Source organism: Garra rufa, chromosome 4 (assembly GCF_049309525.1).
Source record: "Garra rufa chromosome 4, GarRuf1.0, whole genome shotgun sequence".
Lineage (NCBI taxonomy): Eukaryota > Metazoa > Chordata > Actinopteri > Cypriniformes > Cyprinidae > Garra > Garra rufa.
Genome location: NC_133364.1, coordinates 9,932,138 through 9,959,083, shown reverse-complemented (window position 1 = coordinate 9,959,083; position 26,946 = coordinate 9,932,138). Strand labels below are relative to the sequence as shown.

The 26,946-nt window shown below is 36.6% G+C and overlaps 2 protein-coding genes across 4 annotated transcripts in view; both read right to left on the bottom strand.

The window, feature by feature from the left end:
• Positions 1-5,463, bottom strand: part of adipor2 (adiponectin receptor 2) — a 40,371-nt gene extending 34,908 nt beyond the window's left edge. Inside the window, exon 1 of one of the 2 annotated variants that reach the window (XM_073838612.1) lies at positions 5,443-5,463. The gene's annotated coding sequence lies outside the window, so the exon portion shown is untranslated. Of the gene's footprint in view, positions 1-3,660; positions 3,770-5,442 lie in introns of those variants that run through there. The other variant, XM_073838611.1, reaches the window with a different exon arrangement.
• A 1,584-nt stretch (positions 5,464-7,047) lies between these two features.
• The window catches only part of wnt5b (wingless-type MMTV integration site family, member 5b), an 88,767-nt gene continuing 68,868 nt past the window's right edge, over positions 7,048-26,946 (bottom strand). The window contains exons 2-5 of one of the 2 annotated variants that reach the window (XM_073838610.1): positions 20,498-20,628; positions 19,825-20,072; positions 16,510-16,802; positions 7,048-8,905 (exon numbers count right to left, since the gene is read on the bottom strand). In XM_073838610.1, the coding sequence (XP_073694711.1) occupies positions 8,447-8,905; positions 16,510-16,802; positions 19,825-20,072; positions 20,498-20,589 (1,092 nt within the window). In that variant the 5' untranslated portion in view covers positions 20,590-20,628 and the 3' untranslated portion in view covers positions 7,048-8,446. Of the gene's footprint in view, positions 8,906-16,509; positions 16,803-19,824; positions 20,073-20,497; positions 21,014-26,946 lie in introns of those variants that run through there. The other variant, XM_073838609.1, reaches the window with a different exon arrangement.

Sequence of the window (26,946 nt, the reverse complement as noted above, 5' to 3'; positions counted from 1 at the left end):
AGATTATGGGAAGTGAGGAATGACATGCTGATGTGCCGCACAGCGCATCGTATTTTGGTTTTAAACACAGTTTAGGCCCTCCACAAGCCGAACCAAATCAATGAAGATTTTCGGGAGTTGAGCGGCTCCCTTGACATTTAAAAGATGTTTGCTTTGTCGATCAATGGCACGCAATCAGCCACTCTGATAAGGTGCCTTTCCAGACTGCAGAGGCCCACCACAACTACTGCTGACACTATAATAGAGATGGACCGATAATCGCTTTGACCGACATTAACAGTTTTCTCTTAATAGGTTATTGGTCCTTCAATATCAGGTCTAGCAGTAAATCACACTCTATAAACAAAGTACACGCAAAACAACAACCAAACAAGAGTTTTCACAAGTAGTTTTCATTAAGTACCTTAATGTATTTGCATAACTCTATCCAAAAAAAGTGTCATAATAATAAAAACAGATTATATAGAGATTATTTTGTTAGTAGTGAGTAGCAATAATAAAAAAAGTAAAATAAAAAATTTTTTGTCAGTACATGTGAGTTATTAGACACATCTGTATTTGTTATAAAATTTAAAAAACCACAAAAGTCTAATTAAAAAAAAATGTGTTAAATAAAACTATACAATAAAACAAAATAAAAACAATAAAAGGATCAATCTATTTATGCATACTTTTATAAAAAACTTTTATGTGCAAATTTCAAACTACATCTCTACACCATTTGTCTAGATGTCTGCAAGTTCGTCGGTTTCAAAACATCGGCAACTGAAACTTACTCGCTGATCTCCAGTGAACACTACCTCTTTTCTGTTAATATCTAATACTATGTCAGGTGCATGAACCTGATATGCACTGACTGCCATTGAGAGGACTGTAAAAAGTGCCGTTCACTTGCTTGACACACAGGCAAAGTCAATTTGAAATGGCAAGTGTTTGGTCTAAGACGCTTACCTGATGGCAGGCAGCTTTGACAAGCACATGCTCTATTTATAGCCAATGAAACACCGTTTAGTGGCCTTCGCCAACAACCAAAAAAAGCTTATGCACTTTGTAGTAGTAGAGATCAACTATTATATTTAGCATTCACCCCATGCACGAGTGGGGAGCTGCCAGTTATGTGAAAGTACAACTGGCTTGGGGCAAGACTTCTGTCCCATGATAACCAATTTATTTCAAGATGAGTAGCTGTCCTGGAACATATTTCCAAAGTGTGGCACACAGGGCTTCGTCTTTAGAAAAAGCAGAGTTAGGGTGACAGATCTTAAAAAATAATATGCTGCCTGCTAGTTGCAACAGAAGTGATGAACTGATATTGATTTTTGTGACCAATGCAATATTTTTTTTGTTTCAACATTAAAAAAATGTATAAGCAAAAATCAAAATAACTAAATGATCTTAAGTCAAATATATATATATATATATATATATATATATATATATATATATATAAATAAAAAACATGCATTAAGTATTTATTATTAGAAAAATGTTTTGTGTACAAGACAGTCTTTAATCAGATTTTGGGGCTGTTGAATTAAAAACTAATTGCTGTATTACTTAATGTTTTTTTAATGACATCTCTACTGCTCACCAAGCCTGCATTTATTTGATCCAAAAAGTACAGCAAAAACAGAACATTTTTAAAATATTTATTATTTAAAATAACTGTTTTCCGTTTAAATATATTTTAAAATGTAATTTATTACTGTGATTTGTCAAAGCTGATTTTAGCATTATTACTCCAGTCACATGATCCTTCAGAAATCATTCAAATATTCTAATTTGCTGCTCAAAAAAATAATAATAATAATATATATATATATATATATATATATATATATATGTTGAAAACAGCCGAGTAGAATTTTTTTCAGGTTTCTTCAATGAATAAAAAGTTTAGAAAAACAGAATTTTTGTAACATTATAAATGTCTTTATCATCACTTTTGATTAATTTAAAGCATCCTTGGTAAATAAAATTATTAATTTCATTCCCAAAAATGAACGGTATAATGCCACAAAAGTATTTTATTTCATGTCAATGCTCATCTTTGGATCTTTCTATTCATCAATGAACCTTGAATAAAATGAATATTGATAATAACAATAATAATTATTATTAATTAAATTATTATTAAAAAAGCAAATCAGCATATCACAATGATATCTGAAGGATCATGTGACACTAAAGACTGGAGTAATGATGCTGAAAATTTTGCTTAGATTACAAGAATAAATTACATTTTAAAAACACAAATAGAAAGAAATGTAAAAAAAATTACAATATTACTACTTTTGCAGTATTTTGGATTAAATAAACGCAGGCTTGGTAAGCAGAAAAGACTTTTAAAAAGGATTACAAATCTTACTGTTCAAAAACTTTTGACAGGTAGTGTATACAAACAAAAAAACTGTTCCTTGTGAATAACACTGCTGTATTATGGCATTTACCAATAAAAAAAAGAATGACAATGAAAAGAGTAAACAGGTTGAGTTAATAAAATATATATTTTGGTCAATCTGAATAATGTCTATTTTTAGCAACCAGCATATGACTAGGCAGTCGGCAATATGTCACTGAAGTGAATCTGAAATAATAAAGTGGACTGAGGGAATTCATCCTCATAAAATGTCAAAAAACGAGAAGAACCTTGTGTACTCATGGATGCAAAAGAAAACTAGGTCAGAAATGCCTGTGGTGATGGCAAAGTCAATAAGATCAACAGCAAGCTGTCAAACACTTTCACACTTTGGCGCTTAACACAGACATAAACTGGCATGTTTTTAACTATTTTTTCCACTGACACTATACTAAAAAAATGCCTCCACTATTGTCCATCAACATTTGACCTTTACCAGTAAAATCTGGTTACTTTAAAAGGTTTGTTCACTCGAAAATTACAATTCCATCATTTACTCACCCTCACGTTGTTCCAAACTGATATGACTTTCTGTCTTCTCTAAAACACAAAAGGAGATGTTAGGAAACATGACAGCATCAGTCACCACTCACTTTCTTTTTGTCAGGAAAAACATGACTAAAAGTGAATAGTGACTGAGGTTATCATCCTGCCTAATATCACTTTTTGTGTTCTTAGGAAGACAGAAACTCATACATGTGGGTGAGTAACTAAATGATGACAGTGTGTTTCATTTAGGTGAGCTGTTCCTTTAAAAACAAGCTGCTTTGTTTACAACCCAAACAAAAACAGCATCTTGTATTGTCATCTTTTTAGTAACAACGTGAAACTTGGCTATAACTCTTCGTTGGCATAAAAACTTGGGGAAAAAAAACAAGACAGGAGAGGAAAACTCCAAACAAAAGCCCCATCAGTGCAGTGGTCACACTCACCTCTTAGAGACTGACACAAACAAGTCTAAAAAGTGACTAACACACAAGGTTTGGACAACATACTTTTGCTTCTTTAGGTTCTTCTAAAGCTTTAAAAACATTTATGATAACATTTAGGTCTGTTAAGTTGTTTTAGAAAACACATTCCCGTTTAGAAAAAGCTGGAAAACAACAGACGGACCAACGTAGCAACGCGAGCTAGTCAGCTAGCAATACTAACACAAACAACTTCGTTAGCTCAGAAATACAGTCAGAAACACTGTAAAATACAGTCTAATGACTACATGTGAGTGTCGGGTTTTTGCTCACCTGTCTGTGTAAGCGGCGAGCGGTTGTCCTTCAAGAGTGTGTTTTTGTCAGAGCGGCGCTGCGGATCCAGTGGACTGACTGACTGACTCGACCTGGCTGGATTTTCTGGATATCGTTGCGTCTCAATGTGACGCCCCTCGCGTGAGGACCGAGTGGCCAATCAGAACGCGCGGATAGGTCACGTGTTCGAGTTTCAGATAACGGGTTTGACGGGATTTGTAGTCCGCGGGTGACTTGTTTGTTTGTGCGACTCATGTTTTTTGTTTTGTCAACTGTCACAGTATGTTTTATATTTTAAGCTTAAATATTAACTATTTTAATAACAACTCAATAGCATTCATCCACCATTAGGACGTAAACAAATAGTTGATAAACCCATGTTGATCGACTACTACTGTGACTTTTAAGGCAGACACCGAATCCCTAAATGTCTATATGATGAAATCCTTGCTGTCATGAGCCTGTAATGAACTTTAGGCTATTATTTTGTGCAATAGATGACACAGATTCAAATATTTCCATCATAGAAGGTTCGAGATGTGCAGTGACAACCCTATCAGTTATTTAGATAAAATATCAGTGATAACAGTATTAGTTGTGCAATGTTGGAAAGTAGCCTGCATGTTTTACTAATGATGTTATCAATGGCAAAGGTTATATGCAAAATGTACTATGATCTTATGCTCATCAAGGCTGCATTTATTTGATTAAAAATACAGAATATTGCAAAATGTTTTTACAATATAAAATAATGTTTTTTTATTTTAACATACTTTAAAATAGAATTTATTCCTGTGATGAAAAGCTGAATTTTTATCAGCTGTTACTCCAGTCTTAAGTGTCACATGATCCTTCAGAAATCATTCTAGTATGCTGATTTATTATTAGAATGATCAGTGTTGGATAATATCAACAGTTGTGCTGCCAAATATTTTTTGGAACCTGTGATTTTTTTTTTTCAGGATTCTTTCATGAATAACTAGTTTAAAAAGTACAGTGTTTATTCAAAATATAAACATTTTATAACAACGTAAATTATTTATTATTAACTTTTAATAAATGTTTAATTATTAACTTAATACATCCTTGGTGAATAAAAGTATTAATTTCTTTTTTTTAAAAATGTACTGAAAATGTATATATATATATATATATATATATAAATAAAAGGAAACAAAAATAATGCATACATATTATTTTTAAGTCACATTTTCAGGAAATGTAAAATTTATATTTATTCAGTCCAACTTTTCACTCAAACTGTTACTGTTAATATATATTTGTAATATTAAACTAGACCACAAAATCAGTCATAAGGGTCAATATTTTGAATATGTATACATCATTGAAGAAATAAGCTTTCCATTAACGTATGATTTGTTAGAATAGGACAATATTTGGCTGAGATATTATTTGAAAATCTGGAATCTGAGGGTGCAAAAAAATGTTGTTGGCTATTGCTACAAATATATATCCGTGCTACTTATGACAGATTTTGTGGTCCAGGGTCACAAATATGTATTAAAGCAGAGAAAATGCAAAACATGCTAGCTTCGATAGATGTCTCTGGCTGAATGTGGTTATATGTTTCTTCCTGTGGTATTTTTTGTCTATATGGGCTTTCTGGAGAATTTCCAGTCTAAACCAGCTCAGGTCTTGGTTTTTCATTTAACCATACAAACCCAATGAGAACCCAAATAAGTGGAACATAAGCCTCTGTGTTCCTGCCCAACGTTAAATGAAGCTGATAACCATCCAAATAAAAAGTAAAAAAGCACTCACCTATTTGCAAAACAGATGTTAGAGGAGGGCATGCAGACAGAGCTGCACCTGTCAATACTTTTTGTCCCTGGTATTGAGCCAAAGTCACTGGAAACTCTCCCAACCTGCATGCGGTTCACACAGTACATGCAGTTTGTGCCAGTGTCTACTAATTGCATAACAAAACCAGTGAGCTGATCTACTAATAATGTGGTGGGAACTGCAGACCACAGAACTGAAACTAGTCCGGACCAGTGAAAAAGAGGGTGTGAACTCGTACTAGAATCTGAATGGAGATGTTTGTTTGGTTAGATTTAAAGAAAAGCAAGTGCTGCCCCACCCTGCGACTTCTCCAGAAAGCATATGTTGTGCAACATACACCTCAGTCAGGTTAGACACCATATTGAAAATGAAGCTGTGATGGATAGACATACAGTCTTTACAAAGGCACACATTGTATAAATCACATAATTTTCACAACTCTGACATTTCATCCGCTGAATAATAAGTTGTTACACAACAATACAGTCCATTCCTTCACAGCCTCATTTTTATTCCTGTCAAAAATTTAATATGGCACTACTAACTAGGTCTACTGATATTAGGGATCGACAGATTATCGACGCAGATATTCAAAAAAGGTCTTAAAGTTGTCATTTTTACACCAGACACTACCAGTCAAAAGTTTTTGAACAGTAAGATTTTTAATGTTTTTTAAAGAAATTTCTTCTGCTCATCAAGCCTGCATTTATTTGATCTAAAAAAAGTACAGCGAAACAGTAACATTTTGATTTTTTTACTATTTAAAATAACTGCTTTCTTGAATATATTTTAAAATGTAATTTATTCAAAGTTACATTTAAAAAGCATCATCACTCCAGTCTTCAGAAGTTCAGTGTCACATGATCCTTCAGAAATCATTCTTATATGCTGATTTGCTGTTCAATAAACATTTATTATTATTATTATTATTAATATTTAAAACAGTTCAGTACATTATTCAGCATTATTTGATGAATACAGAGATCCAAAGATCAGCATTTATCTGAAATAAAAAGATTTTGTAACATTATACACTATACAATTCAAAAGCTAGAAATTAATACTTTTATTTAGCAAGGATTCTTTAAATGAATCAAAAGTGACATTTATAAGGTTACAAAAGATTTCTATTTCAGATAAATGCTGTTCTTCTGAACTTTCTATTCATCAAGGAAACCTGAAAAAAATCGACTCAGCAGTTTTCAACATAAGCAGCAAATCAGAATATTAGAATAATTTCTGAAGGATCGTGTAACTGGAGTAATGAAGCTAAAAAAATTCTAAAAAAAAATTTGATTTGAAATCACAGGAATAAATTATATAGTTTCCTATTCAAATAGAAAACAGTTGTTTTAAATAGCAAAAATATTTCAAAATGTTAGTGTTTTGCAGTACTTTGGATCAAATAAATGCAGGCTTGGTGAGCAGAAGAGATTTCTTTAAAAAACATGAAAAACCGATTATCGATCTTGATCTGTTTTAATCGGTATCAGCATCAGCCCTGAGAAACACATATCAGATTACACATACCTGACATCCATTATTTCATGATCACTGCCTGTATTAAGAATATGGGTATAAGTGTAAAGGTTACATTATATTTATTTTACAACACATAGACAATGTGACACAAAAATGCTTGACCTTATCAATAGAATATATCATGTGAGCAGCATTTTAATGACTTATGCACAAATAACTTGATGCAATCTATAACCCTGGTCATAAATGTGATGAAGTCATTCCACAAAGCAAACAGAGCAAACACAGAGAGTTAAACGGAAGTAAAGCAGCTGAGTAGGTAATAATAATCACTATTCATATTTTTAATATTACTGGTTTGAATGAGGGGGAATACACACAACAAGCATATGATCACAGGGCAGGACATGTCAAAGAGATGGTAAGTGTTAATGGCGTATATGACTGACTGACTGTTATTTACAAGTGTAGCTTTCCTCCAAAGCACTAATGAATAAACAAAAGATGTTATTGTCTTGTTGGGCGGCCTGACAGTGGGAGAGTTCGGCTATGATCGCCCGTTCCATCCAGTGGCCAGTAATATCTTCTCTGCTAGCATATAAATCCCCAGTAAAAAGCTTCTTTATCAAAAAATAATAATCAGAACAATACATATGATGTATAAAATGAGAAGCAATTAATAAAATATAATCTGAACCACTAGTATTTGGTTACAATAATAGTTTTTGCAGTCCTTATCATTTTTTTTTGTTTCCTATTTTCATGTACCAGACGCACATTCATTACCGCGAGGCTCTGAACCGTTTCAACCAACAATGACAAATGACAAAAGACAGTGACGGAACAAACACAATATTCTCTGCTCTAGATTAGATGTGATTCTTAGACATGCCCCTGAAATGCATCAAAGGTTCATAACAGACTTTTATGAAGGATACAAATCGAATGATTTTGGAGTTTTGTGTGTGCGTTTCTCCTGGTTTCATCTTTCACACATCTCTCCGGGTTTCTCGTGTGATGGGTAACAGGCAGCATTCTGTCCGATAATTTCAACGTTTTTCTGACTCAAGGTTCTTAAGAGCTCAGGTGTTTGTGGAAGCGATGGCGATGGGGCGACGAGCCGTTGTTCTCCATCCTCTTTCTGCATCTCTGCCTTTCCTAGAGTCTCTAAAGAGTTAGTAGGCTCTTCCTTTTAGAACAAGCAAAGAGTTCGTGCCTCTCTGAATCGAAGAGAACAACAGCTTGAGCCAGAAAACATCACACCGGTGCCTCCTTTTCATCAATGACGTCCAACTTGTTGCTTCTTGAGTCAGAAAAGGTCATTAAATTACTATCAACGGCACACGTACACTTATTTATATACTTTAATTTGTTGCTATTTAATATATCATTTTACATTTAATTATCTCTAAGTTCCCCCTCAGGGTCCGTTAAGGGTCCCGTTCTCCTCCCGCTAATTGCTCAGTGCCTCTCCCAGGGCGTCTGTCCCGTCCCTAGGCTGCTACTTGCACACAAACTGGTCTACGAGCGACGTGCAGCGCTTGCACTTGACGTAGCAGCACCAGTGGAACTTGCAGTGGCAGCGCTCGTGTTTGTAGGTCTTGAACTGGTCGTAACCGCGACCGCAGCACATGAGCTCGCAGCCGTCCATGCCCTCCGAGGTCTTGTTGCACAGGCGGCCCTGGGTGCCCAGAGAGCCGGTGGTCTCGTTACGCAGGCAGTAGTCCGGGCTCGGATCGATGTAGGCCAGGTCCTCGCTCGTCGGGGGGTTGAAGCGGTTGTTGACCAGCTCCAGCTTGCCTCGTCGGCTGATGCGCATGGCGGCGGCGCTGTCGTACTTCTCCTTCAGGAACTCTCCCACGCGACGGAAGTCGGCCAGCTGGAGCCAACAGGTTTTCAGGCTGCATGAGCCGGAGACTCCGTGACACTTGCAAGCGACGTTGGCCAGATTGTACACTGCCTGTGAGCAGAGAAAGAATTAGAAGTGTTAAGAGAATATTTAACATTTAATAATTTGGTTCAATGCACTTACTGTGTACATACTTAAATTATATGTGTCCCTGGACCACAAAACCAGTCATAAAGGTGAATAAATAAGCTTTCCATTGATGTATGGTTTGTTACGATTGGACTATATTTGGCCGAGATACAACTATTTGAAAATGTGGAATCTGAGGGTGCAAAAAATCTAAATAATAAGAAAATCAACTTTAAAGTTGTCCAAATGAAGTTCTTAGCAATGCATATTATTAATCCAAAAATTATTTTTTGCATAAAATAAAAATGTATCATTTTGAACCATACAATGTATTTTTGGCTATTGCTACAAATATACTTGTGCTACTTTAGACTGGTTTTGTGGTCCAGGGTCACATATTTAAAAAAAATGCCTGCATGTAATTACATCTGTAATTATTTCTGTACTTGGGTCAAAGACGTTAAGATGTCCACATCAAAAGAAATTTACAAAAGTGATTTTATATCCATAAAAAGCACATTAAATGTAAGTAAAGTGTCGACTTTTTAAGGTTTCCAATACAATTTTGGAGAATAAACTGTCAAAATTTGTTTGCTATCCTCACTTACATAAATAAACTATAGTGTCCTGCACCCACAAGTAAAAAAACTTTTTTTAATTATATCTGGTGTCTGAATAATTTTTGGTTTGACTGTATATGAAAACATGGGAAAAATGACATGTGTGAAATATGAAACATAATAATAAATAATATTTTTTGTAAACATTTAAAATAAATATTAAATAAAAGTATAAATGTAAACATGTTTATTTGAAATTATATATTTTAAATAATATTTTAAGTAGATTTGTGAAAAATAAGAAATAAATAATATAAAAAAATTAACAATAAAAAATAATAATTTTAAACATTACTTTGAAAATGTTTTTTTTTTTTATATATATATAAAATAGTAAACAATAAATGCAATAAATGTAAAATATATACAATGATTTAAATAATAATATAATTAAACATAAATATATAATAATTAAAAATTATGTATATGTGACCCTGGACCACAAAACCAGCCATAAGGTTCAATTTTACAAAACTGAGATGTATACATCATATGAAAGCTCAATAAATAAGCTTTCTATTGATGTATGGTTTGTTAGGATAGGACAATATTTGGCCGAGATACATCTATTTGAAAATCTGGAATCCGAGGATGCAAAAAAATCAAAATACTGAGAAAATCACCTTTAAAGTTGTCCAAATTAAGTTCTTAACAATGCATATTACTAATCAAAAATTACATTTTGATATGTTTACAGCAGGAATTTTACAAAAAATCTTCATGGAACATGATCTTTACTTAATTTCCTAATGATTTTTGGCATAAAAGAAAAATCAATAATTTTGACCCATACTATGTATTTTTGGCTATTGCTACAAACATACCCCAGCGACTTAAGACTGGTTTTGTGGTCCAGGGTCACATATATGTCTGTGTTGGAGACAGTGAAACTGGAAAAGGCTTCTAACGTAAATAAAAGCTATTAATTTTATTTTTTTTACATGCTAGGAAGCAACTATCCAGAACATCCTAGCCAACATAAAGCTTTAATGCTATTGTTGACAACCACATTTAATTATTTTTAATTTAATGAATTCTTTTCCTTTAGGGAAGACCATGTCAGTACTATAAACAGCTGCAAAATAAATCTTGATGGAACAACGGCGCACTCTACAGGCCAAATTCATTCAGCGCACAGGTTTGTTTGAACCTGGTGGGGCCTCCAGAGGCCTTTGAGTTTACGGTCCCTTTACAAACAGAGAGCCGCGGTGAGAGCGTTTGGAGAACAATGGGATGAATAGTCATTCTGTTCTAGAACACACAGAGAGCCCCGAGAGCACTGACAGCAGACTTCCTGCTGATTAAATTCAATGAAACCCCCAGCTGAATCAATAAAGAAGCACTCGACATATTGTCGTACTAAACCAACGGCTGTTCTTCCCTTTCCTTTTTAACTATTTACCACGTAACTTTAACAGACTATTACTTTTCATTAACTGCCCACAACGGGGTGTACCGAAAGCGTCGCGTCTCACCGACAAACACAAAAACAAGCTAATGAGTGCAGCGTCTGGCCTCAATCAAGGTTGGGTGGCCAGCGTGAGTATTTCCCGCCCAGGTTTGTGACGTGTCTTGTTTGCTGTGTCTTTTGTGTCTGTTTAGTGTCCTGAACGAGGGAACATTAAAGGCATTTCTCTCTGTGTTTCTCTGTCATTTAAGCCCAGTCAGTGCTCCTCCCTTTAACACCTCACGTGAGAACATTTAACGGTCGTCTTTGAGGATGTGCTGCCACGACTCTTCCTCCCCCCTCCGGTGGCAGCTGTTTAAGCCCCCTCCATTTTACCTGCTCGCACACAGACATTAAGGGGAGTTCCAACACCTTTCAAGTCTCTGTCATCACCAGCCCTACCTGCATACCTGTCTGCAATCCAGAAACAACAACGCACACACACACACACTTTCCCACACAGCAGCGGGCCACATCACGCAAGCCATTCTGGGCTATTTACAATCTTGCGTGTCAAGCGGCAGTTCCGCTACCTCATCCAAATGATCTTACACAAAGGGGGTTTTGAGCATTTCAATGCAACGTGTGCGCCCAACTGAAACTGTGTTCACATAAAGGCCGCCGTTGCGCTCTTTTATTCGGCCTCACTTTCAACTATCTCCTTTTTCGCGCCCCTCCTTTTCTCTCTTTTTTCTCTTTTCGGCCCAAGTGACCAAGGTGTGATGGATAGACAGGCTCATCGGTGCGTGGAAGGGACACGCATGCGGTGCTGCGCACAATGGAGCACGCTCAGATGGGGTCAGGGTCGGCTGCTGGGCGGGGTCGGGGCGGAGTGCGGAGACGGCAAACAACCATCCCTGGAGGTGTAGAGATAAGAGACCCAGGACGGGAAAAAGAATCCAAAGTAAACAAATACAAGTCTCTCTAAGCTATGCTAAGAAAATGTTGGAGTTTTCAAGGCCACAACTATGTATCTGGGTGACATATTTCAAAAAATAATCTATCTATCTCTCTATCTATCTATCTATGTAAGTTATAATATATGTAGGTTACATATATTACTGAGAAAATCGCCTTTAAAGTTGTCCATATGAAGTTCTTACCAATGCATATCACTAATCACAAATTAAGTTTGGATATATTTACATTAGGAAATGTACAAAATATCTTCATGGAACATGATCTGTACTTAATATCCTATTGATTTTTGGCATCTATCTAAGTTTACTCACTAGACATTGGGAACTAAAGTGGGGACTAAATCTAACCAAACAATACTTTGAGGACGTTGTTAGAGGTAAAAACTATTCATAATTTCAGCTAATCATTTTTTTAAAACATACAAAAAAAAATAGTAGATATGTTTCATTTTGAAGTAAAAATGTCCATAAATAAAGAAATTAAGACATTTTTCTTCTAAGATTATTTTTATATTATATTCTTTATGTTATGTTTGTAGTTTTTGTTATATTTCTTTTTAAAATATTTTTTATTGTTTTTAATTTTACAATAACACACAATATAAGTATATATACATACATTAACTATTTTATTTAGAATAATAGAAAAGTACATATGTGACCATGGACTACAAAACCAGTCATAAGCGTAAATTCTTTTTGGAATGGAGATTTATACATTATCTAAAAGCTGAATAAAGCTTTCCATTGATGTGTGGTTTGTTAGGATAGGACAATATTTGGCTGAGATACAACTATTTGAAAACATATAATCTGAGGGTGCAAAAAAATCTAAATACTGAGAAAATCGCCTTTAAAATTGTCCAAATGAAGTTATTTGCAATGCATATTACTAATCAAAAATTAAGCTTTAAATTATTTTTGGTAGAAAATTTACAAAATATCTTCATGGAACATGATCTTTATTTAATATCGATAATTTTAACCCATACAATGTATTTATGAGTATTGCTCATGAGTATTACCTGTGCAACAAAATCAGTTTGACACATTTAACAGCATGTCTTCAGATCTAAACTTTTGTAAGATCGTAAGAAGCATGCTTGAGTCACTTTTAACTATTTTCGTAGAAAGAAAACAAGAGATATATAGCACGTCCTCATCTAGATACCTAAGTAAACATGCGTGTCTGTGAACACAAAAGCATTGAAACATTAGTAATGCAGATAAATTCACTGAATGAGTGAAACCAAAAGCCTCAGCAGTGTATTAAAATGCATTACGCCTACACGTGTGTGTGAGTGTGTAATAAAGTGCTTTGGTTTAAGGTGTGTGTGTGTTTGTCTCCGCCGCAGTTGATTTAGAATGAAAGACACAGAAGCAGGTGATCTTTATAAAGGGTGTAGGCCTCCTCCTCTCTGTACAGTCTGGGTCACGAGCCTTTGTGACCCACAGGGCCGGAACCACACGCACCGTCTTTCACTACACCCTTGCATCCCCCCAACCGCCCCGATTCCACACCGAGGGGCGTCCGATACGCTTCCGTCGCCTCTAAAAAAGCCCACCAAGGCTAAGCCTTTCCAAGCAAGACAAATCTCCAGCAAACAGGCCCCGCGAAAAAAAAGAACGCCAGGGAGGCGGGAGCCTCACGGGTCACACCGCACCTTCAAATCCAGGTGCCAACAACTCAAAAAAGAACAAAAAGGACTCAATCGAGGGTGGTCGAGATATAATCTCTAGTACAGAACCCATCCAGACCTTGACCTCCTCACCTCCAGGAACCTCCAAGAGAAGAGCCAGGGATCTCAGATGTGCCATAACTCCAGAAAAGAGGCCCTCTCTTCTGTAAACACCTTAAATACACTCATCTTCTCTAAGACAAACATACGCGGCGGAGCTCTGCGCACGGCAAGCACCCACATCGGCAGGCAAATGGACTTTTTATGAGGCCGCTTCGTTTTAAAAGCACTCAAATAACTGAGGGGAAAGAGGATGGGATCGGGGTGTGGTATGACAAAGCGTGGGACTCGCAAAGGGGACGAGGAGCGCATTCCAGCTTGATGGCGTGTTTTGGCAGGATGTGGTGACATTCTGCAGTGTGTACTATGAGTGGGTTTTATGCCCACCTGAACGTGGCAGGGGGGCCACAGTTTGCTGGAGCCAGACACACACACTCACATATTTGGAAACGCTCCAATAATCCCTCCACCGTATAGCTGTTCTATAAAACAGCGAGAAGTCGCTCAACAAGAAAATGTGCAGTGTCAGAGCATTCCTGACTAAACATATTTACCACACATCACCTTATAAAAAAAACACAAAAGCTATTCGCTTTGGCATCACCTACTCCATTAAATTAATCAAAGGGAATCTCAGATACATGCTGAATGACAAAAACACTGGATGTTTTAGCAGTCCCATCATCTCCAGTGGTGCTTTTGACTTCCTGACCCCCAGCAGACTCCAAGGGCACTAGCCTTTGCATGGGCGCCATTTGGTCATTTCCATTAAATTAGCTCTCTCCCTAGCCTGTAATCTAAATGAAGAGATGCCACAGGCTGTTGTTATTTTTATATAAACCCCAAGTCGAAGTCTTGATGACTGACTAATCATCCAACAACCGACTAATCAGGTAAATAAGCTTTTTTCCAGATGTGTGCATGCCGCTAGACAGCCAATTTTACTTGCATCTAATGCCTTTTATCCAAAGCGACGTTTATCAGTTAGCATTCCTTGGGAAATTGTTGAAAAATCTTGCAATTTATCAACTTTAGAGCACATTGAGATGGATGTCTTTGGACACTGCATCATTTCTCATGTTTTCTCTGTTTTGGAAGGATTGCATTACAGACGGACAGTAGTGAAGTTTTTTTACTCTGCTGTAAAAGTACTTTTCAAGTGTCTGTACTTTTTAGAGTGTTTTTCTTACCTTTTTTAACTTCACAACATTCCACAGCATAATAATGTACTTTTTTAAAAAACAGAAATCTATTTAACTTTTACTCAAGTAAAAGTAATTCAAAGATTTACTTAAGTATAAGAAAGTACTACATTTTTATTAAAGTATTAAAGGTAAAACAAAGTGCAGTAAAACGCATGGCATTATGCTTTGAAATTTAGTAAGCGATTAAATAGTTTTTACAAAGAAAAACACTACAGATACTTTTTAAATTTACTTGAGTAAAGTTCTATCAATCATTCATTTCTATCAATAAAAATGTGCCTTCAGACCCCTCTATTCATTTCCATTCTGTTAAACCTGGTTTAGCTGATTTTGTCTTATAAAAAGTAACACATTCAATCAGAGTCATGTGAATCAAGCAGTTTTCTGTAGGTCATGCAAAAAATTAATTCATTTGAACATGTTGCATGATTCCCAATCACATGGATTCATATTAAGCTGACCGGATTTCACCTGCAAACTGAAAACTCAGCAAACAATGGAAAATATGACCGTATCTTAACTATGAAGAGCCTCCTTAATAGGACAGATCACCCAAAAATGAAAATTCTGTCATTAATTACTCACCCTCCTGTCTTTCAAAACCCGTAAGACCTTTGTTCATCTTCAAAACACAAATTAAAGATATTTTTGATGAAATCCGAGAGCTTTCTGACCCTGCATAGACAGCAACGTAACTGACATGTTCAAAGCCTGGAAAGTTAGGGTTAAGGATGTTGTTAAAATAGTCCATGTGACATCAGTGGTTCAACTGTAATTTTATGAAGCTACAAGAATATGTTTTGTGCACAAAGAAAACAAAAATAGCTTCCCATAGCTTTACACAATTACAGTTGAACCGCTGATGTCACATGGACTATTTTAATGATGTCCTTCCTACCTTTCTTGACCTTGAAAGTGTCAGTTGTGTTGCTGTCAATGCAGGGTGAAAAAGCTCAGATTTCATCAAAAATATTTTAACTTGTGTTCTGAAGATGAACAAAGGTCTCATGGGTTTAGAACGACATGAAGGTAAGTAAATAATGGCAGAATTTATCTTTGAAGGTGCACTATCCCTTTAATACAAATTAACTGACTTGTCAACTCACTGACTACTCAATTTTGAAAATATGTTACTGCACATCCCTAAAAATTAAATATAATTACTACAGACCACACACTAACCCCACCCCTTAAAAACGATGAGTGATTTTCCCTTTGAGAACATCTGCACAGGAAGATTTTGTCAGATATAACAAACTTCTAAAGACAATTGTGGTCCCTAAGTATAGCTGAGCAAACACATTCACCCGACAACAGAGGGAGGATGAGGTAACTGTGTTTGTTATTGTGTTTGTGGTGATCTGCAGGAGACATAAGGGCTGCTTTTGGTTTATTCACACACAAACATATCTAAAGCCGTGTTTATCTGTTTAAGTGTACATCTGGGCGCTTATTTCTCAAGATCACAATAGAGGTTGCGACAGTTGTGAATCATTCCCTACACACTGAAGAAACACACCTTAACCAAACCAGTGCACTGTAGACTCTTGCACAAAAAGAAATTAGGTGGATTTAATACCCACAGAATGGGAGAAGATATACTGTTAATATTTTATCAATAGATCATTAACTGATGTGTGTGTTTACTTCCTCACCATTCTTCCGGCTTCATTGTTCTGCAGGTTCATAAGTGTGCGTGCATGTTCGACAGATCCGCGTGGGTAGTTCTTCTCACGCTCGCGGGCGTCCACAAACTCCCGGGCGAAACGGTAACCGTAGTTGACGTTGTCCCCGCATCCGCCCCACAGCCAGTCTCTCGGGAGGTCTCTAGGACGAGCCGCTCGGCTACAGCCGCAGGTGGAAAGCTCACCCTCACGGCACGCCCGACTCACTGCGTTGACGACGCCCGCTGCGCTGATGGCATAAGTAAAAGCTGTTTCTCTGCTGCCTGCAGAAGACACACACACACACAAGCACATAATTAAGACACGGACAACATTCCATCGGCTAAAAATCACTTTCTTAAATCATCCACAACTCTTCAGTACACTATTTGTCTTGATTATTCACTTAGGAAGTAAGGCAAAGAGTAAAACAACTCATTTCCAGAGCCCCACAGATGGTAACAATCTTTTTGGAAAGCCCTGCAGTGAGAGATAAGATTATCAGAAACGTGCGCATGTACATAGACAGCACCGATTCATTGTTCCATTGTTATATATATCTCAATGGAAATATATCGAAACGCAAGCAAAAAGAGAACTGACAAGATTTTCCTGTGTTGGTACTTGATACGAGGCATATGATAACCCGCAACGCTTTTCTTTCCTGCCAAAGAGGCGCTAGGTTTATAAAAAATTGTGCTTTTTTTCGCATCTGTTGTGCATGTGTTACCTGATTCTTTTTTTTCTCCCCATCTAATAAGCCATCTGGAATGCAGATTTCACATACCTCAACAGCACAGGCAATACAGTTAATAGCGTTTAACGTTTAAAAGGTGTTTAAACATGTTAAAAAGTGCTGGTACAACCATATTTAGAGATAAGCACTTGGTATCAATGCTCAGCGACACAGTAATTATGAGAGGAAATTTGTCAAACAAAACGCTTTTTAAACTCCAGGGCCTGAGAATTCCTTTTTAATGATCCGGCCTTCCTCGGTGCCTTAATGAAAGTGAACTTGCCCCTGACTGCTGTATTGAAAAAGCACAAAAATGTACGACAGGAGCGTAAGGGTAATGATGTGAATGTTTCACCCCACGCTTGTCAATTTTACAACAATTTACTTGATTTTATGGGTCAGAGTTTCAACTGTATTTTTTATATGTACAAATATAGATAAATTTATGGCTATCCTGCAAAGTTTAGACAGACAGATGCCATTGAAGTCAAAGTTTACATACACCTTGCAGAATCTGTAACCAAAATACGAGGGATCATACAAAATGCATGTTATTTTTTATTTAGTACTGACCTGAATAAGACATTTTCATATGTTTTTCAGCATTTTTGTGTATTTGAACCCTTTCCAACAATGACTGTATGATTTTGAGATCCATCTTTTCACACTGAGGACAAATGAGGGACCCATACAGAATTTTTACAGAAGGTTCAAACACTCACTGATGCTTCAGAAGGAAAAACAATGCATCAGAGCCAGGGGTGTAAACTTTTGAACAAAATGAAGATGTGTACATTTTTCTTATTTTGCCTAATTTATTATTATTATTATTATTATTTTCATTTAGTACTTACATGTTTCCCAAAAGAGAAAATAAGTTAAATTTTCACTGATCTTTAAATTCAAGCCCCCGGCTCTTAATGCATCTGGAGCATCAGTGAACATTTAAACCTTCTGTAATAGTTGCATATGAGCTTCTCAGTTGTCCTCAGTGTGAAAAGATGGATCTCAAAATCACACAGTCATTGTTGGAAATGGTTCAAATACACAAAAATGCTAAAAAACCAAAATATTTGTGGGACCTGAAGTAGAACAGTTTATCTGTTCAGGACAAACAAGGGACTCATGAACAACTATCACTTAAAAAAACACACAGCAGTGAATCATTCGGGTAGCAACACAGTATTAAGAATCAAGTGCATGTAAACTTTCGAACAGGGTCATTTTTATAAATTCAACTATTATTTTCTCTTGTGGTCTATATGTAAACGTCCTTTATGTGAAATATCTCATTCAGGACAGTACTAAATAAAATAAAAATAACATGCATTTTGCATTATCTCTCTTATTTTGGTAAAATAATTAACATTTTGCAGATTCTGCAAAAGGTGTATGTAAACTTTTGACTTCAACTGTAGATAGATAGATAGAACACACTATACAGAAAGATAGAGGAAAGTATTGCATCCTAAAATTCGTTGCCGGTTTCATAGCATCAAACACACAAAGCGGCGCGTATAAACGGGTGTGTACCTGCATTCCAACGATGCGCCTATTGAATTCGGAGGGCCACTTTTATTGGCCTTTGGTGCCCAGACTTCAAATAGAGTCCCGGATATCCCGACTCTGTGTCATCGTGTCATTGCATTTCAAAAGCGACGCTGGACAATGGCCCGACTAACACCTCAATATAAACCTCGCGATTGACTGCAAATAAGTCCCGTGCTATTTGGGGGGGCATGAGAGGGGGGCATGTCGCGTCTTACACCTTGTTTCACTGATGAGCGGAACTAACACTCAATTGAGGCAAAGAGCGCTGTCTTCTGTGGGAGATCGACACGCATACGTGCATGCATTCGATTCAAGTACACACGCGCTGCTTGCATGCTACAAGGAGAAACTTTCTTCTCTCAAATATGCTGTATAAAAGAACTACACGAATGCAAACATACATGCACAAACTAATACAGAGCACCCAATATTTAAATAACAAACAATGTTATTATGAAAATCGCCAAGCTGATTTCAAGAGCGCAACGCGTAAATCTGACACGGATCTGTTCAATGCATGCTGAGTGCGCACCATTAACACTTTAGAAGTACGCTATATTTAACAACTATACATTTATCAAAAACTTTGATAGAGTATGCGTTTATATGCGTTATTGTACTTTCACATTTTTTGGTGATATACAACAACAAATTCATATTTTATATTTACTGTTTCATTGAAGCTAAAATACTTGTGAATCAATCAGATATATAATTTATAAACGAGGTCACTGATATACATGCATTGTGATTATAATTCATATTAGAGAATAGTCTCAAAATACATCCTTAAATAATATATCTATCCAATTTTGACACAGATATCTGGAATTAAACAGCTGGTCAACTCTGTGCAAAATACAGTAACTATATGTATACCCTTCTAATTTAAAACTACACAGTGGTCTGAGATGTCAAAGCAGGCATGCATTCAAAAGTTGCATGTTTTAATACTGTGCATTTAATCAATTTAGTTTTGAATGCATAAACATTTTAAGCACCATCACACACTGACTCACCTATATGCATGACGCGGCCAAACACGGATGTGTTGTCCACTGTGCTACAGTTCCATCGCCTCTGCCTGAACTGATACTGACACTCCTTGATGCCCGTCTTCGCCCCCTCTCCAATATAAACCATATGGTCCTGATAGAGCTGGCAGAGCTTCCTCTGACCCTGAGACAGACCCGTCAGCTGGCTGCACAGAGGCTGTGCTCCAATGATGTACATCTCCGGTCTTTGGATGGGGTTCATGGCTAATGACCTGGGAAAGTAAGACCAAATCACCGACGATCAGACAAATACAGTGTTGACTTGAATATGGACAACTAACCTGCATAGTGTAAACTTCTCACTAAGTCAAACTCTAAACCTGTATAATAATGTTTACTTTCAAGCAAAGCATTGTTTTTGATATTGAGTTAAGGACTGCACGGCATAAATGGTGTCCGTGGCTTATTATCATGTTGAAAACTGTTGGAAAAACCTGTTGTCCTGAGGACATGTTGCCTTGAATGCCCTTATTTACAAACAGTTTGACCATTTGTTGCCCAAGGTAAATATTGTGACAAAGCCTCCACATTTGTTCCCAGCTAATAGTTTTCTTATGCATTGTTCCATCCTTCACAAAGACTGTTAGTATGACATTCTTTAGAAAAAACTTTGACTAGTTTACAAATACAATCTTACCACCATGAGTTGGCGACCACCAGCAGCTGAGAGTTGCAGACGATGAGGGTCACTGCCAAAAGTAGGTGTCCTTGGTTCATTCTCACATCCATCCTTCCTCGTCCAAGAAATGGAAACGCGAAGAGCCTCCTCTGGGGAAACATGTAGGAAATGATAGTAATCCACTTGGAGGAGCTGCTTCCTTGACCAAAATAGAAAGTGTGCCTTTGAATCCTCTCAATTTCGCCCCAGCTCAGTTTTAAACACCAGCTGTGCGTAAAACACCTAGATGACCTGAGGCACTAACGGAGTCTGACATCTGTTAAGAATGTTCTTTTCCAACTCCGCTTCAACGAAAGTGGATGTCGGTGCGTAATGGATATAAGCGCCACATGGATGGAAGTTTAAACGAACGAAGAAAAGACATAAGTGCAACTATGAGGTGATAGTCCAAACTCTCTCTCTCTGTCTCTCCCCCCTGTGTCTCAGCCGGTTCTCTCGATATGAACTAACACCTCTGCGCTCTGATGGCACAACTTAACCCTCCCTCCTTCTGCTCGCACTTCTCCGCACCCCCTTCGTTTTGACGCGGATACAATGGAGAGGAGGAGGAGCGCGAGGGGAGCCGAGGAACTGGTGAGGAATTTGGGGAGGCCAAACAACACAAGAGGGCAGCAGATGAGAGTCCGATTCGCGGCAGGGCTTTGATTCTCCGGTGCGCAAGAGCGCGTTTTGCACTTACGGTAAATTACGACACAATGCGTGTATTAGGAGGAACTTGAGACACTCGAGAAGCATTTATATGAAAATCAAAAAGTCAAAAGTTCACAGAGGGAGAGGGAATAAAAGAGTTAACGGCTTGGAAAATATCATTCTTCCATCAACGTTCACATGCGTATAATCTCCATTCTTTTTAGCTCTATAGTTTACCGCAATAAATCCGAACAAGGGGGAAACAAAAAAATCCCAGTTTGACATGAGGAATAAAAGCCACGCATGTGATCTTTGACAGTTCAACTCCTGCTACCCTCTAAATCACTTTGCACATAAAAGACGCAGTTGCCTTAAACGCACTTGGGCATGAGATATCCACTCACACTTCAGCAACCAAGACTAAACCGGGATATAAAGTGGGGAAAGTTTTATCAGCTCGCCCGTTTTAGACGAATTTACAGCTGATAACCAACATTGCAGACATAAACAGCCACATTGCACCCTATCCTTCAGAACTGCGGTGTAAGGAATGCAAATACAATGAGTGTTTTACAGCTCCAGACTCTTGGAGAAGTTGGGAATTGTAGCGAGCCCTGTGCCATTCCAGCATCACCCCCACACCTCTCTTTTGAGTACAGACATGTCAGAATTGGTGTGAGAGACGCCACTCAATTTCCGAGCAGTCTGTGCATGATAAAGCGCCTCTCCGGACCCTTTCATCTCCTCTAATCCACACGCCCAGCCATCACCTTTACGCCTCCCATTGCAGACCTGGGCTTGTCTCCACGTCCCTCCCTCACCCTGGGACCCTGACGCACAGTGAGCAATAAACTCGATTTATTTTACTTTACACTATTCGTTCGTATCGTTACTGTACTCAAGTGGTTTATTTCGAGTGTGTAAATGCAATGGCAAAATGAACTTGTATAAGAATGCCAAATACAGGGATTTATTAGATGATGATTAGAGGAAAATTTTATAAAAATCAAAGAATGTCTAACAGATTGGCTTCAGGGTAATCTGATAATGCACATAAATTCATGAATTTCTTATTTTTAAGCGTGATGTGGTTCGTGGTTCGAGTTCACATTCATGAACTTAGTAAATGGTGTTTGCTCCCTCTGGTGCACTGATTAAGTAATAACAACACAGTTAAGATTCTAAAATAAAAGAAAAAATAACAATACATTTGCATTAAAATACATATATTAAAAACTAAAATTTCCACACACAAAAAAAAAATAATGCGAACAGTTCTTAGTGTGAAGAACATCAAAAATCTAATGAACTTTAGAACTTTTTTTCTATTATAAAGAACCTTTTGTTTAATAAAACTCTTCCATGCATAAAAGATCCGTCGAACCATAGATGTCAATAAAGAAGTCAACACAGAGGCCGCAAATAATTCATTTAACTATAATGAAAACTATGCTGAATTAAAAAAAAAATTCTGTAAACTATTGCTTTAAATGTTAATCAGGAAACATGGAATACAATTCCTCAAGTCATTTTTAATAAAATAATCTACCTATATTTAAATGTGAGCCAGAACCACAAAACATAAGGGTCAATATTTTGAAACTGAGATTTATCTGAAAGCTGAATTAATAAGCTTACCATTGATGTATAGTTTGTTAGGATAGGAGATACAAGAGATTTGGCAGAGATACATTTGAAAAATCTGGAATCTGAGGGTGCAAAAAAATCTAAATATTGAGAATCGCCTTTAAAGTTGTGCAAATGAAATTCTTAGCAATGCATATTACTAATATAAAAAAAAAAGTTTTGATATATTTACAGTAGGAAAGTTACAAAATATGTTCATAGAACAAGATCTTTACTTAATATCCCAAAGATTTTGGACATGAAATAATTTTTTTGACATAAAATAAAAAAATAATTTTAACACGTACAATGTATACCTTTGTTACTTAAGACTTGTTTTGTGGTCCAGGGTCACATATGTACTGAACATAGCTACACAATAATGATGACAAAACAACAACTACTATTATTATTATTGTTGTTGTTGTTGTTGTTTAAATAAAAATAGTATAATCATGTCATAATTTTCAAAATGATCTAACCTATTTTTAAATGCATACATTTCCTGTCTATTGCACACTTTCCATTCACAATTTTAAGTCGTGACTCTGTTACTGTGTCTCATCACATGGTGGCGCACTTTAGCAAGAAATGAACAGAGACAGTAAAAGAAGCAATTACATTTTCTCACGAGGTCTATGCAATCGCAGCGCAACCCAGCGCAATGCTAGTGTAATACACGACTGATGCCTCATGCTAATCAGTATGCATTAAGCTCTTTGTAGGTGCTAAGAAAAATATGCATAGTACAAAAACACTCTTTTGCATTGCCAGAGCTCATGTGCATAAACACCACTGCCTGTCAATTCATTTAATTTTTAAAGACTCCTGTGAGGTGTTTGAATTAAGAGCCACTTCGATCCACTCCAGCAGGTCACCTCTGAGTCTGAGTGTGAGCAATAAATCCTGAGTCTTACAGATAAGTGTGCTTACGTACATCACATATGCATTGCTTATACATTACTCACTCTTGCTGAAATTGGTGCTAATAATACACATTTCAGTGTGACCTTAAATGGACACGTTCTCTCTCTGTCGGTCTATTCTATGCCATCTGTGCCGCTGCCAGCTATGGTTGGTAAATGATGACATCACTGGCACGCATGAATAGGATCCGAGCATCCAGCTTCTGCTGGGTTTCGGAATCTGGATGCTGTCTTCATACAGGCTTTGCAGATTTGTAGCGACTTATATTAGCAGAACGGTTGCCAGTGCTGGCAGATCGGTTAGAGAATGAAAATTCTGTCATTTACTCACACTCATGTCATCCAAACCCGTATTATTTTCTTGCTTGCATGGAACACAAAACAAGATGTTTAACAATGTTAGTACTGCTCTTTTCCATGTAATGAAAGTGGACCATCAAGCTCCAATGATGACAAAAAGACCATAACACATCATTAAAGTAGATTTGTGTGCTATTTTCCAAGTTTTTGAATAGTCATATTATGCACTCCTAAAAATAAAGGTTCCAGAAAGGGGGGTTTTGTAGCAGTGCCATAGAAGAATCATTCTTGATCCCTAAAGAACCCTTCAGTCCTTAATGTGAAGACCATTTTAATCATCTAAAGACACTTTTCCACTATAAAGAAGCTTTTGTAGAATGGAATTGTTCCACGGATGTTAAAAGTTCTTCATTGACCCATAGATGCCAATAAAGAAACGTTTATTTGTAAAAGTGTAAGAGGAGAAGATCACATTTTTTAACAAATCTGACCACATTATTGACCAAATAAGCAGACATAAGTGTTGAGAGCTCATTTTGGTTTTGTTCCTCCCACAAAGCTATCGTATGACTTTGTCTGCTATTGTCCTAATTGTAAAGATCCTTTTTCCACTATAAAGAACCATCTATGGAAACATTTTATTTCCATAAATGTTAAAGGTTCTAAATAAAACCACAGATGTCAATAAAAAAATATTTTTGAAGAGTGTATGAGAAGAAGACCAAATTTAAACACACTGTTGACCAAATAAGCGTTGGAGAGTCATTTTGTTACTAATGAATGCAAATAAAATGAGAAGACAAAAGGTTTGACCTAATTTGACCACATTATTGACCAAATAAACACAAATATGTGTTGAGAGGTTTTCCTCCCACAAAGCAATTGTTTGACTTAGTCTGCTATTATCTGTATTGTAAAGAATTTTTTCCCCCACTATTAAGAACCTTCTGCAGAAATTGTATGTTTCCATGGATGTTAAAGGTTCTAAATGGAACCTTCGATGTCAAAACTTCCTTTTTAAGAGTGTATGAGGAGAAGACAAAGTTTTTGACCAAACTGGACCACATTATTGACCAAATAAGCTTTGAGAGTCATTTTGTTGCCAATGAATGCCAATAAACAACCTTTATTTTTAAGAATATATGAGGAAAAACACATTTTTGACCACATCTGACATATTGACCAAATAAGCACTGATAAGCATTGAGAGCTCATTTTGATTTTGTTCCCCCCACAAAACTATCATATGACTTTGTCTCCTATTGCCTGTATTGTAAAGATTTTTTTTTTCATGAAAAATAATCTTCTGCAGAAATCTTCTGTTTCCATGGATTTTAAAGGTTCTAAATGAAACCATAGATGTCAATAACCTTCCTTTTTAGAGTGTATGAGAAGACCAAATTTGACCACATTATTGACCAAATAAGCTTTGAGACTCATTTTGTTGCCAATGAATGCCAACAAACCCTTTTTGTATGTATGAGAAGACCACATTTTTTACCAAATCTGACCAAATGTGGATAATCAAACTGCCCAAATAAGCTTAGAGAGCTCATTTTAGATTTGTTCCTCCCACAAAGCTATCGTGTGATTTTGTCTCTTATTGTCTGTCTTTTATGCCTTGAAAAAAAATCTTCTGCAGAAACCTTGTGTTTCCATGGATGTTAAAGATTCTAAATGGAACTAATTGTCAAAACTTCCTTTTTAAGAGTGTATGAGGAGAAGACCACATTTTTTGACCAAATTTGACAACATTATTGACCAAATAAGCTTTGAGAGTCATTTTGTTTATATTCCTCAGAGATAACAATAAATAATCTTTCTTTTTAACAGTGTATGAGAAGACTACATTTTAAACCAAATTTTAACAGATTATTGACTAAAACTGCACAAATAAGCTTTGAGGACTCATTTTGGTTTTGTTTCACACACAAAGCTATTGTATGACTTTATCTGCTATTGTCTGTATTGTAAAGAACCTTTTTTCACTTCTGCAGAAACCTTCTGTTTCCATGGATGTTAAAGGTTCTAAATGGAACCATAGATGTCAAAAAGACCAATTTGACCACATTATTGACCAAATAAACTTCGAAAGTCATATTATTGCCTATGAATGCCAATAAAGAACTTTTATTTTTATAAATGTATGAGAAGACTCAAAATTTGACCAAATCTGAACACATTATTAACCAAATGTGCTTTTGTCTGTGACTTTGTCTGCTATTGACTGTATTGTAAAGAACCTTCCGCAGAAACCTTCTATTTCCATAAATCTAAAAGGTTCTAAATGGAACCACAGATGTCAATAAAAAACCTTCCTTTTTAAGAGCTTATGAGAAGACCAAATTTGTGACCAAATGTGCATATTCAAACTGCACAAATAAGTTTTAAAAGCTCATTTTGGTTTTGTTTTACAAACAAATCCATCGTATGATTCTGTCTGCTATAGTTAAAGAGCCTAGTCACCATTCACTTTCACTAAAACAGCAGTGTGAACATTCTGTGTTTGTGTCCAACAGAAGAAAGAATGACACAGGCGTGAGTAAACGCTGACAGAATTTTCATTTTTGGGTGAACGGAATCCTTTTAAGGTTTGGATCTGATTTTGAGCGATTATGTAAACAGCTCAGTGTCTGACACAGAACAGGGAAGAAACAGAGGTGAGAGAAGACACTGGAGCCGAGCAGACGGCGTGTATGTGTGTGTGAATGTGCGAGCGAGCGAGCATGAAGACAACCTGGCTAAAGCTCAGGAGAGCTCTTGAACTCTGTGATGATCCTCCAGTTACACAACTGCGCACAAAGAGCTCCGGCGCCAGCGAGAGAGAGACAGAGAGACTGAAAGAGAAAAGATGCCACCCATACCAAAGATCCCGACTAGCATAAAAACAGCCACTAATCAAAACAATCTGCCCAATGCCTCAGT